Genomic DNA, 13,603 nt, shown 5'->3' with positions numbered 1-13,603 from the left:
GAAGTGAGAACTACCAGTCTAAAAGGTATCTTTCTTGTTAATGCTTTTTTTTGGGAAGAGGGGAAGTACAATAAGGGGTGGAAGTAAAGTAGGGGCGAAAAATTTTACTATTCATTTTCCTTCCGAAATGGAGTGAAAATTTGGTTAAAATGGGTGTAAAATAAATTTATTTTATACATTCCTTGATATTTTACCTTAAATCGAACAAGAGATTTTGATAATCTCAGTAAATTTTTACTCTTTATTTTACATCCATCCAAATAAAGGCTAGGTGTATATTATAGCTATATTTATTTTTTGTTATTTTGTTTTGTAAGTTTGAAAGATATTTATCACATATAAATTACATATTTAGAAATTCAACTGAAATTTAAAGTTATAAATTTATTATTTAATAAAATATATATTTCACATCTGAATTTGAACTAAAGTTTAGGAACACTTAATTCTATCATCTTCGTACTTTATGGTATTTGGCAAATAAAACTAGACAAAGTTTTGCAAATTAACTAGAGAAAAAAAATTTTATAATTTCAAAAATATTATTTTTATCGATAATCAGTTTTTCATGATAAAACAACCGTTATTCTGGATTATGCCATTGTAAAATTAATTAAATTAGAAATATAGCCATTTAATTTAATAATAAAAGAATACTAACTTGTAAACCATTAAAATTAATAATAAAATTAAAAAAATACTGCACATAAATATTCTTTTTTTTCATAAAAATACAAGAGGAAGAAAAATAAAAATCTAAAAAAATTAAAAAATTTTAAAAAAAATCTAGGGCAAGTACGTAATATTGAGAAAAAATAGATCAGACAAAAAAAAAAAAAAAAAAGGGGCGAAGGAGCACTTACAGGAAACCCTAAAGAAGCATATTGACTCGTCTGACCATTTTATGTGGAAAGAAGAGTAAAAATACAGCTAAAAGAGAGAAAGATACTAAACACAGACATACACACACTTCAAATCCAATCCACCATCAAATCAGTCTTTCTTTTGCAGGTGTATTTCTCACTTTTCTTGGTGTGTTTCATTATCTTTTCAATCTTTTCTTCTTCATTTGTTCGATTTTTCCCTTTATTTCTTTTCAAGCATAGATTTTCCCTTTGACGATCTGATTGAACTTGATATTTTGAATTTTGTATGAGTTTTTATTTTCTTCTATTTGGATTTGATTAGCTCCCTTTCTAACTGCCTACTAGTTGCTTGAATCTAGTGATGGAGTAGCTAAAATTTGATTAGAAGGATCCAAGTATGGGAAGCTATAAGATCTTGTTAGAAAATATTTTATTTACTTACTTTGATGCAAAGGTGCGGCTAAGTAATTTCCTTTATGAAGGTCCTGAGATATAGCAAGATAGTTACTTCTGTGGGAAAAATTAGGTTCAATCTAGAATTTGGAGCTGTCTTATTTAGATCATCTGTGAACTTAGTGTAATGATTTAACCAGATATCATTTTTTTTACATGGTATTAACCAGAAGATGGGCATCAGCCTTGATGGGCTGTGCTGGACTTCTGGCTCGATCAGGAAGTTATATTTGATTCTATAAGATGATGAAAGATGCAAGAAGACAAGTTCTAATAATAGCAACCTTTGATGAAAGCTCGCGTTGTAATAATTTCTCATTTCATTGGCATATTCTTGTTGCCTCACCATCATACTTTGTTCTGTGAAAAATTACTCGCTGTATCTCAGTGAATCCCTATTGCTCGTCTTTCTAATTGTTGGTTTTTTCCCCCTCCTGTCTTGTAGGCCTTGAAGTAGCATTAATTGACTTCTTATAATCTTAACTCTCTGTCAAACACACTCATGCCCATTCTTAAAATAATAACTGCTAATTTTTGGTGTCAATGAAAACCTCCATAGCCCAATGGATAAGGCGCTTGTCCTGGAACTAGATATTCTGGGTTCGATCCCAGTGGAGTCATGATGTAATACTTGTTTTACTTTACCAAATCTTAATTGAAAAATAAATTAACAGCTCCCAGTTGATTTATTTCTTTGCCCAGAGTAGTAAGGAAGCTATTCACCTGTTATGTTGATAATAGTGATAGTAGTTGCCAATGCCATCTGACCTTAGGATGGTGATAAAGGATGCTCTTAGAACCTTAGGATGGTGATAAAGGATGCTCTTAGATTAGCTTAATTCTATCTCAAGGGCGTGCGTTTTGCCTTGAGTCCATGGGAATGTTTTAGTACACCCCTTTGATTTGCTACCTCAACACTTGGAATGTTTGTCATTGACTATTGTTAAATCAAAACTGCCACTATCAGTAGTACTGCAATAATCCTTTTCTAGATTTTAGATTACATTCCATTCCCTTTGATTTTGCTTTATACATTTATGTTCAGTCAACATGTATTTCTGCTGTTATGTTTTGCCTTCTTGTCCCGTCAAGCTGTGCTCCTTGCAATATTATATTTTCTATGCTGGTTACCATCAAAATACCACCTGGAGAAGAATGTTTCAAGCACTAGCATTGCTAGAAGTTGGTTAGGCTTTAGCTATGCCTGTACCGGGAAAAATGTGTCGTTCTGCGAGATGTACTTATTTTATTTCCTACTTTTTCTTATCAAAACTTTGTAAATACTTTAGGAAGCATTTAAGAACATCCACTAACTTGAAGTGTTCTGATACTGGTATTTGTTTACAGTTTTGTGAAGTGTGTGAGTACCCTTAGATGTGGATTGATAAATGGGAATGCTTAGTTCTTTGTAATTCTTCCTTACATTACGTAAATGCAAGCATGCACATCGCTTTGTTCATTTGCCTTGTTAATATGGTTTTCTGCTACCATGTGAAATTGTTTAATTTTTATTTATTAATTCATTAATAGTTAAATGTACTATAACTCCTTTTTCTGTGTGATGGCTTGCCTTCCTGACTATTTATTATTGGAATAAACCTGTACAGGATAGTGTATATCTGTCTGGGGTCTACTTTTGCTCAAAATGTCAGACGGTCATGAATCAGACAAGAATATTGAGATATGGAAAATCAAAAAGCTGATAAAGGCGCTGGAGTCAGCAAGGGGTAATGGCACGAGTATGATATCTCTTATAATGCCTCCTCGTGATCAAATATCTCGGGTAACAAAGATGTTGGGCGATGAATTTGGAACTGCTTCAAACATTAAGAGTAGAGTCAACCGTCAGTCTGTCTTGGCTGCTATTACATCTGCTCAGCAAAGGCTGAAGCTTTATAACAAGGTTCCTCCTAATGGACTGGTGCTTTATACTGGAACAGTCGTTACTGAAGATGGCAAGGAAAAGAAGGTGACAATTGATTTTGAGCCTTTCAAGCCTATAAATGCATCACTTTACCTTTGTGACAACAAGTTTCACACTGAAGCATTGAATGAACTCTTAGAATCTGATGACAAGTTTGGTTTTATTGTCATGGATGGGAATGGCACACTGTTTGGGACCTTAAGTGGCAACACAAGAGAAGTGCTTCATAAATTTACTGTTGATTTACCAAAGAAGCATGGAAGAGGAGGACAGTCTGCTCTGCGTTTTGCTCGTCTTCGGATGGAAAAACGGCACAACTATGTTAGGAAAACTGCTGAGCTTGCCACACAGTTCTTCATCAATCCTGCTACTAGTCAGCCGAATGTTGCGGGGCTGATACTGGCTGGTTCAGCAGACTTCAAGACTGAATTGAGCCAGTCAGATATGTTTGATCCTCGTTTGCAAGCAAAGATATTGAATGTTGTTGATGTTTCTTATGGAGGAGAGAATGGTTTCAACCAAGCGATTGAGTTGTCAGCTGAAATTCTATCAAATGTTAAGTTCATTCAGGAAAAACGCTTGATTGGGAAATACTTTGAGGAGATCAGTCAGGATACTGGAAAATATGTTTTTGGTGTTGATGACACATTGAAGGCTCTTGAGATGGGTGCTGTTGAAATCCTTATTGTATGGGAAAATCTTGATATTAATCGATTTGTGCTGAAAAACAGTGTTACAGGCGAAATAATTATAAAGCACTTGAACAAGGATCAAGAGGCTGATCAGAGTAACTTCAGGGATTCAGCCAACTCTGCAGAGTTGGAGGTTCAGGAAAAGATGCCCTTGCTCGAGTGGTTTGCGAATGAGTACAAGCGTTTTGGTTGCTCGCTTGAATTTGTTACAAACAAATCTCAAGAGGGATCACAATTTTGCAGAGGGTTTGGTGGAATCGGAGGTATTCTTCGCTACCAGCTTGACATAAGATCTTTTGACGAGTTGTCTGATGATGGGGAAATTTACGAGGATTCAGATTAGATATCCATACGGTGATGTTTCACGACCACATGGAAGCCCGTAGCAGTGTGATGGATCTTCGTTATTGATGTTGCCTGAGACTTACAAATAATTTTCTCATTTTGCTGCTTCGATATTTATCATTTTGCTGCGTTTCATTTGGATATTTAGAATGTTCATTGCTTCCCCATTTTATTTTCTTCTTTCTCCTTTATGTTTTGCCCTCTCTTTCCCACTGATTGAGACATTGTACAATATTTCAAACTACGATGTTTGTTATTCTGTGCCAACGTGCACAATAGAAGAGAGAAATTGAATCTGCTTGGGGAGTACAAAAATTCGGTTTCCAGAATATTTTTCTTTGATTTTGGATAAATATATTTTTGGTGGTCATTTACAGATATAAGCAACAAGGTGGGGATTCTACTTATCTTAGGATTTGCGCTGCAAAAGTTTGTTTTGGTGTTGCTGGTAACTCTAAACCCTCGTGTTTAATTACAGGCATAGCTAGTTTAACTATAAGTAGATGAACTCAACAACAGCTTAACGGGGAAAAAGGAAAATTGCTTCAGCTTTAGTTCTTTTTATAATTTTATCATGAATTTTTAATTTTGTTAATTTTATAAAATACCTTTTAAACTTTTATAGTCCTATTGCAACGATTAAAAAAAATTTGGAAATTAGACTTGAATTTCGAGACTGGCGGGCCTAATTTTAGTAATTTTTGGTAATTCATGAATTTAGATAAGTGATAAAATGATAAAAATTGAAATTAAAAATTTTCATAGTAAAATTATTAATGTTTAATGTTTGATATAAAATTGGAAAAAATATTAAAGTTGAAGTAATTTCTGCAACAAATTCTAAAAAAAACAAAATTTTACTAAGTTGCAACCGCTATATATTTTATAGTGGAGGAGGTAGATTTTAGATGTAAGGTCAAATTCATATACTAATCATTAACCTTGCTAGCAAACATCGTAAGGACTAGATTCAGACTCAAAACAAATTCCAAAAATAACATTATATTAAGAAGGAATTCCAATTAAGCTAATTGCCAAATGATCAAATAAATACCCACAATGTAGAAGATTAAATGTTCAAACCCTAAACATTCTCAATTTCTCATTTAAGGACTTTTTATGTGCCAAAGGATTGATTAAAATTAACACTGTAGTTCTGCAAAAGGGGAATAGAATGGAGAATGAACAGTACAGGGAGCATCAGTAGAAGATTAAAAAAAGTTTGTTAAAGCTCCACAAGTTTTATGGGAAAGCCACGTCTTTATGAGCTTATTGGGCTTGTAAGTGTGCAAAGAACCACTGCAGCCTCAAGTGGAAGATTGAGAACAACCATATATAGGTCTAGATTTCCACCATCACTACATGGCCTTTATAACCACATGGCCTCTATAAAAGATGTCTGCTTTATATAGGATTAGCAGCATATTTTGAATTAACTTTTAACATTTAAACTAAATTTTAACGTTTTAACCGAATAGCTTGAACTAACTTGTTCAAGCTTTTAATGTTTTAACCGAACAACTTTTAGTATTTTAAACTAACTTTTAGCATTTTAACTGAACAGCTTGAACTAATTTTAGCGTTTTAACCGAAAAGATCCACAGTGTAGTCTTAAGCAATAGCTAATTGAGCAAATCATGAGTTTCAGTCGGGGTACTAGAATTTGGATATGGCAAGAAGAGCCTAGTTATTGAAAAATCTAATTATTTGGATTTGCATGCAAGCAATTAATTAGTAATGAAGTGTGTTATGTTAACTAGCAATCACCACCAAAATGGCAAAGACTATTATTGGTACAGTGCCTTAGTATCTAGTCTCTATTGTCATTGTTTTCAGTATTTTGAAAAAATGTCATCTATATTAATATTACAAATACAATACAAAACTTGATAATGCATCAAGCGCCAAGGAAATTGTTCTGAGAATAAAAAACTTGCCTGGATTATTTTGTTGAAAAATACAGAAATATAACTACAGGCAAGAGTGAAAATAAACTAATGCTAGATTCAGATATGTGAATACGAATTTAAGCATCTAGCCGAAACCCAAATACTTCGACTTGTATTCCAGAAATCTAAATGTAGCATGAATCAATGTTGCTAATATTAAATAATTCCTCTATAAAAGACTCTACTTCTGAAGTTGCCAGTAGAATTGTTAGACATCAGCAAGTGCTATAAGCTGATCGACCACACCGGGATCTGCCAGTGTGCTCGTGTCCCCAAGCTCATCGAACTGCCTGGAAGCAATTTTTCGCAGAATCCTCCTCATTATCTTTCCACTCCTTGTCTTCGGAAGGCCAGGTGCCCAGTGGATTGCATCAGGCGCCGCAAATGCTCCTATCTGAAATATGAAACTAGGTTTTAGAGAATGTAACCGATAAACATATTTAGATGCATCTCCTTATTCATCCTTATATTTTAATTGACTGCAATCCTGTAATTTGTTAATAGTTACAGAGAAAATAAGGAATAGGAGAGGTAACTGGGGGAAGATTCGCAAATCACTGTATCATTAAGTCAACCGGAACTGTTCAAACTTGACAAGAGCAAATCTATATCAGTTTGGAGAAATGGCAGATCGATTAATGAAATATTTAAAATGATATAAGAACTGTGCATTTTAATTCTGAGTTTATGCATGTCAGTACTTACAACTCGTAAGCTTATGACTGCCAAGGTGACATACTAGATATATTGATTGCAAAATAGTTTATGCCATAAGCAATTAAGCATGCATTAACCTGTCTTTTGAATAGAGAAAATATTGGATTTAGCACAGACCTGACTCCGCACTGTGAGGATAAGACTTTTCCGTAGTTCTTCACTGTAAGGAACACCCTCGACAAGAGTGACAAATGCATAAATGCCCTGTCCTTTAACCTATCAGCAAGAAACATTAAAGACTAAGCAAACATATGTGCTTGAAGTAATTGCAAGTATTACTGATGCACTTGCAAACATATTCTCTCTCCTTCACACGCTATCCAAAAAAAATAATGGAGGTACCTCATGCTCTATACCAACTACTGCAGCTTCTGCACACTGGGGATGAGAAACAAGAGCAGATTCTACTTCAGCTGTTCCAATACGATGACCACTGCCGATAGTTTGGAAACATCACAACAAGGCGAAAACAATTGCTTGCAAGTAATGATAGACGATTGCAGAGTGGAACCAGTAAAAAAACAATCGCAACTCAGCATATTTAACTGCAATGTATTTAAATCCAGGAAACTGGAATACATTTTTAATAATATAAATTGGATGAGAACAAAAACATTTTTATACCTAACATTGATGACATCATCAACTCTTCCAGTAAGCCAGTAGTATCCGTCCTTGTCCCTGAAAAATTGATATCAAACATGAGTCCTTTAGCTGACCTGTCCTAACCAAAGGCTATCAGGGAATCAAAGCCTCTAGAGTCCAGACAAGAGACCATCAAGATCTACAGCAACATATATAGCTACACCAAGTAAAAGTGTGATATTGGTTCAAGTAATAACATGCCTGCTACAACCATCACCGCTGAAATAATAGCCAGGGAATGGCTTGAAGTATGTAGTTTCATATCTCTCATGATCTCCATAAAGGGTTCGGAATGCCCCAGGCCATGAGCTTTTCACACAAAGGTATCCACTGCATTCTCCTTCAATCTCAACACCCTTCTCATCCACTATGACAGGCTACAGTTCATCAGATGAAAATTGATAAGCATAAGTAATGAACATACAGAGAAAAAAGCAGGGGCAAAGTGAAAAGATAAAAAGTTGATTTTGATAAGAACCTGAACACCGAAGAACGGGAACGTTGCAGAACCAGGCTTCTGTGGCCAAGCACCCGGTAGTGGAGTAATCTGAAAGGTAGCAACAGGCAATCATTATTAAGATATTTATAGTGGAGAAAGTAAAGCAATCTGTTTTTGGTGGCAATAGAAAACTACAAATCACAGTAACAAAGGGGTGGCAGTGTATGGACAGCAAGTACAAAGAAATTAAATCACCATAAAGCCACCAGTTTCAGTTTGCCACCAAGTGTCAGATATAGGGCACCTCGAGTCTCCAACTACATTGAAAAACCACCTGTAAGAAACAGATTTCTGTTAATTCAGTCTCATGTAAATATGAAATTTTCTGGGTCAAGAAAAATGAGATGGAGCTAAAAACCTCCAAGCACTTGGATTAATGGGCTCGCCTACACTTCCAAGGACCCGTAATGATTTGCGTGAATAGCGAGTAACATACTGCATAACCAACATCAGCTGTTATCAGTACTAATTTACAAACAAAAGCTTCTAGGTCTAGGCATGCACCTGCATGCGTATATGACATAATTCATAATGGATACAGGTTTCACAATCCTTAAGAAGAAAAACAGGCACCATAAATACACAAAAATAAAGCTAGACTTAAGTTCATGTGGTTAAATGATTCAAGTGGAGCTGCTTTGTGATACTAAAATTAATTACAAAAGTAGAATTCTTTTGCAGTCACAGGGGAGTTAGTTCCTTCGAATCCTCATTGTACATTTAAGTTAACGGAGTTGCAGGGATGATAACAGCCAAAAAGCTTATGATTAAAGCCAATAGATACAAAATGACTTCAGCTTAAAAAAACTATGAACATAAATCGCATAAAATTCGCAACTAAGCATTATGAAACAAAATTCATATGGCTTCACAAAGGCACTGTTGAATTTTAATTTCACATTGATCACAAAAAAAATTACTATAAAGGTGTTTACTACAGATTTATGTAATATCTTAGCTCATGTGAAAAGAGAAATATCTTACCTCATCACCATCACGCATGAGAGACCGCACCAACGTGGGGGCAGTGTAAAATATTGACACTTTGAATTTGTCAACAATATCCCAACAGCGTCCACAATCTGGATAAGTTGGGGCCTGCACACAATATCCTATTAAATGGGAAAATTGACAAATCCAAGCAGTTTCAATCATAAAAATTGAACTAAAAAGGGACAGGTATAAAATTTAAAACTTATGATGCATGGCCTCTTCTTGCAATTCTACCACTGGTAGAAGCACAGGTACTTCAGTGTGTCAAGATAGAAGGCCTTTACATTATTACTTGTCATGATACAGCTTTTACAAGTGTGATATTAAGATAAAAAAACTTAAATTTTCTATGAAATAATATTTTTATGATTATATATTACCTCACTTTCTACTACTCCTTACTGTTAACTCTGCTTTTTCTTGATTTGTAAATACTTTTTGCTTTGTAAAAATAAAGTAATCTAAGCGTCGAAGAACTTCATAACTTATTTTATATGATAAATAAATTTTAAGGTGCATGCCATGACAAGTTTGCTTTTGTCTAAATATGCTCCATACTTTCTACCTGGATTGTACTTTTCCATAAGCTACTGGCAGGCAAATTTTCTCAGTCGCAGAATATCAAAATGCCAGAACTGAAACAATTGGATAATAAAAACTATACTCTTAACATTTATTTTTTGGGATGTCGCATGTGTTTTACTAAAAAGTGAACAAGAAAGATGGTTTGTAATTCAAAAGGAAGTTACCCCTTCAAATATGACAACAGTTGCTCCATTGAGCATGGGTCCATATGTAACATAGCTATGCCCAGTGATCCAACCACAGTCAGCCGTGCACCTGAAACACATCAAATTTCTCAATAAATTTCCAGACACTATTAAGCTGTTTTGAGTTGAAAATTTTGATGAACCATACCAGTAGACATCAGACGGCTTGTAATCAAATGCATATTTGAATGTTGTGGCAGTGTAAACCATATATCCTCCAGTGGTATGGACAACACCCTTTAGGGATGAAAGGTAGAGAAAAGAAAAGTAAGGAAAATAAAATAAACAGAAAATGATTGAAATACAAGAATAGAAGAAGGTGTAATAAGAATCTTTATAGAACTAAGAATTGTAAGCACCTTCGGCTTTCCTGTGCTCCCACTAGTATATAGGAGAAACAGTGGATCTTCTGCATCAACCCACTCCACTTCACAAGTAGTTGGATATTTAGGAACAACATCCTGATAGATGAAGTATTATCATTTATCAAAACTCAAAATATGAACTTAAGTCTGCAATCACGATCAATTATATAAGCTGCTTTTTCAATTAGATTAGGACATGACAGATAGAATTAGTGAATTACAGTAACCAGGCAACCATCTTAACGTAAACAATAGCTATGCAACTGTCTTATAGTAAATCATCTACCATCTTATAGCGAGCAATTGGAAATAGTATAAAGAAAAAAAATACAAAGGTTGAGAAACAGAACAAGAGATTGGATGTGCCAACTACCAACAAAAATAGCTTTTTTTTTCTCAGTTTATATGCTAAGTTAGGTATGATGTACTAACCTGCCACCATACATCTCTTCCCTGCTGCCATTTTGTTTTATCCCTTTTCATAGCAGATTCATTTTCATATGTCAAACATACATCTGACAAAGTAAGAAAACAACCATAAGTAATTATAAGGTCGATGATCATGTTTAAACCACAAAGCAATTGTTTGATGATTTACATACCCACTGAAACCCCATTTTTATCAGATTCAATAAGAGCAGCGTCAACTATGTCTTTTAGGGGAATAACTTTAGGACCTCTTTTAACAGCATTACAAGTAATTACAACTTTTGGCTTACAGTCCTCAATTCTTTGAGCAAGAGATTCAGCAGAAAATCCTGCAAACACAACCTGATGGAATGAAAATGTAAGAGGCATTTCTCAACCAAAAACCAAAGAGAAGAAAAGGGGATTTAGCTAGCTTCAATACCGAATGCACAGCACCAATGCGAGCGCAAGCGAGCATGGCAATAGGGAGTTCCATGAGCATGGGTAGATAAATCACAACAGCATCACCTTTTTTAACACCTTTATCTTTCAAGTAATTAGCTAGCTGCAAAAGAAAAGAAGATAATAATAATAACACTTAAATCCAAGTAGAGCAGCTAAATATCTAGCCTTTTCATCCTCATAAAAATACGATGAAGAGGAAAATAACCTGGCAAACTCTTTGAAGAAGCTGGGAGTAGGTTAAAGAATCTTGAGAACCAGGGTCATTGGGTTCCCAGTACATAGCGATCTTATCACCATTTCCAGATTCAACATTTCTATCCAAACAATTGTAACAAATATTGGTGATACCACCCTTGAACCACTGCATAATACAAAATACCACTGTCATTACCATTATCAATTACAATTACGAAAATGGAGCTTCAAGGTTAGATTTGAAAATGCAGCTTCAATGTTAGATTTGAAAACGCTTTCGACATAAATTAAGAATCAAAGCAAAGAATTTTGACCTCAATCTTGATGTTCCCTTGGCGGACATCAAAATTCTCAGATACTACCGGTTGGCTCCAGCTCTTTTTCCAGTAGAACTGCGAGGCAATATCTGACCAAAATCCAGCTGGATCTTCAATGGACCGTTTATACATCTCCAAGTACTGATCTCAAAATTTAAAAAAAAAATTGCCATTACCATTTCCATTCTAGTAAACACTAAAATTCCAGTATAAGCGACAAGTGTTATAACCGACAAGTGTTACCTTCTGAGGAGACGGAATTAGAGCCTGGCGAGAGAACTCGACACTGGGAAAGACGAGATCGTCTTCTTCAGAAGCCAAAGCTTCGCCTAATATAACAGCGTTAAGGCAAGGAATTTTACCGGCACCGGACGGCAGAATATTCATTGACTCAACATGCCTAAGGTGATTTTTCGTTGTCTTCAAACTGTAATTTGCCATCCCGATCCCAATCTGAAGCTTTCGTTGACTGCAAAGAATACTACGACGATGACGAGGAGAAGAAGAAACAGAGTCGGAGGATACGGAGGAGGAAGAAAGATTTGAGACGGTTAAAGAACGTTTGACCAAAGAAGTACGAAGAAGCACGGGAGATATTTGAACAGCGCCAACTTCCTGAGCTGCTCCAACTCCTACTCTTCCATTTCCTACCAAACCGCTATATGAGAGCGGGGACATCATGGACATAATTTTTTATTTAATTTTTTTTCCTAGTTTCTTTTATTTTCTTCCGTTGATTAAAGAGCAACGCAATTAATTTTTTTCTCTATATTTATCACAAAAATTCATATTAGAGCTGTGGTTCCTGTTTGCCAATTCCATTTGGTAAACAACTTAAAAAATAACAGTCAATGCCAGATTGTATATATACATATTATTTAATAATATAAAGACAAATTCTAAATCTAGATATAAAGTTAAATTAACATGGTAATTATCGTCAAACTCCATCGATAAGAAAAAAGATGAAAATGCTAACCTGGTGACATTAATGTCGCTGCCTTCATTGTCACCCAAAGAGAAGAAAGTGGAAATTAATTTAATTGAAAGAAATACAATCCTCAACGAACTTTTTGATTAGAATTCAAGAAAGAGGAAGATGAAAATGGAAGGTAACGACGATTGGAGTTTTGCTGTGCTAGCTGCTAATCAATTGCAGCGAGTAGGCGCAGCTATGTACGATGCGACAAATTGGTTTGTTTTTTTGTCTTGTAGTTCGTTTTGGACTGTGTTTGCTCTTTATTTAGTGAACTCTGTGTTCCTTTTTCCGGCTAGTCGCCATTGACCTTCTGTTGTATGAGAAAAAGAAAAGGCAATGTGTTGATGTATGCTCTTTCTTGGTTATTTCCGTTCTTGTTGTGAGCTTTGCTATGGTGTTTCTTGTTTCGGGCTATGATTAGAATAGACGATGGTGTGATTGGTGGTGGAGAAGACATGATTGAGACTTTGAGATAGCAACCATTTTGCCTTTTTTTTTTTTTAAAAAAAAAAAAATTATATAAATGGTAAATTCTTTTCGTGATGGATAATCAAACATGATACCTTTTTCTTTTGTTTTTTATAGAATCAAACGTGAAAATTTTGTTACATATGTTTCATATCATTTATCTACTTCTGATGTTTATGGCTTAAATTTACAATGGTAGCTGTAAATATTCATAGATGCAATTTTGACCCCTTCAAAGAATTTTCTGTCTTTTCCGTACATTGATTTGTAATTAACTGCAATTTATATCTTACTCAATAACTAATTATTAGTTTTAACACTAACAAATGGATAATTTCTCATGTTTACCAAGTATTTTAATTCTATAAGATCGTTTGAATTATTGAAATTTAACAAATGAAACGCATCCATTTTATGGATTTTATTAAAATTTTTTATTTAATTGAAAAAAATAGATTATCATCTGTGAATTGATAGATTTTATCATTAATTCCAATTTCACGATAAATTCAGTGGTAAAATTTTCTTAATTTTATTATTTTTATTAATAATA

At 34.5% G+C, this 13,603-nt stretch overlaps 2 protein-coding genes across 6 annotated transcripts; one reads left to right on the top strand and one right to left on the bottom strand.

Annotated features, from left to right (window-relative positions):
• Positions 1–852: 852 nt before the first annotated feature.
• LOC105630255 (eukaryotic peptide chain release factor subunit 1-3) lies at positions 853–4,595 on the top strand. Of its 3 annotated transcripts, none has more exons than XM_012212031.4 (2): positions 853–1,011; positions 2,927–4,595. In XM_012212031.4, exon 2 carries the CDS (start codon positions 2,965–2,967, stop codon positions 4,276–4,278), a length of 1,314 nt encoding a protein of 437 aa, XP_012067421.1. In that variant the 5' UTR covers positions 853–1,011; positions 2,927–2,964; the 3' UTR covers positions 4,279–4,595. The 3 variants fall into 3 exon arrangements, with proteins under 3 accessions (XP_012067421.1, XP_012067422.1, XP_020533520.1); XM_012212032.4 differs by having other exon boundaries at positions 861–1,032; XM_020677861.3 differs by lacking the exon at positions 853–1,011 and adding an exon at positions 1,068–1,320.
• Positions 4,596–6,118: 1,523 nt separating this feature from the next.
• ACS (acetyl-CoA synthetase) lies at positions 6,119–12,979 on the bottom strand. Of its 3 annotated transcripts, XM_012212029.4 has the most exons (19): positions 12,583–12,979; positions 11,847–12,250; positions 11,601–11,744; positions 11,297–11,452; positions 11,069–11,191; positions 10,821–10,989; positions 10,651–10,733; positions 10,213–10,314; positions 10,002–10,090; positions 9,833–9,923; positions 9,075–9,188; positions 8,449–8,525; positions 8,286–8,364; positions 8,070–8,138; positions 7,793–7,968; positions 7,571–7,627; positions 7,289–7,379; positions 7,064–7,162; positions 6,119–6,623 (listed from the first exon to the last, which is right to left on the bottom strand). In XM_012212029.4, the coding sequence occupies exons 1-19, from the start codon at positions 12,608–12,610 to the stop codon at positions 6,438–6,440; spliced, it is 2,337 nt and encodes a 778-aa protein (XP_012067419.1). In that variant the 5' UTR covers positions 12,611–12,979; the 3' UTR covers positions 6,119–6,437. The 3 variants fall into 3 exon arrangements, 2 of the variants coding, with proteins under 2 accessions (XP_012067419.1, XP_012067417.1); XM_012212027.4 differs by lacking the exon at positions 12,583–12,979 and having other exon boundaries at positions 11,847–12,402; XR_002283975.3 differs by lacking the exons at positions 6,119–6,623; positions 12,583–12,979 and having other exon boundaries at positions 7,100–7,162; positions 7,289–7,422; positions 11,847–12,411.
• Between the last annotated feature and the right edge of the window lie 624 nt (positions 12,980–13,603).

This window comes from Jatropha curcas, chromosome 1 (assembly GCF_041381405.1).
Source record: "Jatropha curcas cultivar XTBG-Jc1 chromosome 1, XTBG_Jcur_1.0, whole genome shotgun sequence".
NCBI lineage: Eukaryota > Viridiplantae > Streptophyta > Magnoliopsida > Malpighiales > Euphorbiaceae > Jatropha > Jatropha curcas.
The sequence above is the reverse complement of the archived record's forward strand: the minus strand, read 5'-3'. Positions and strand labels throughout refer to the sequence as shown.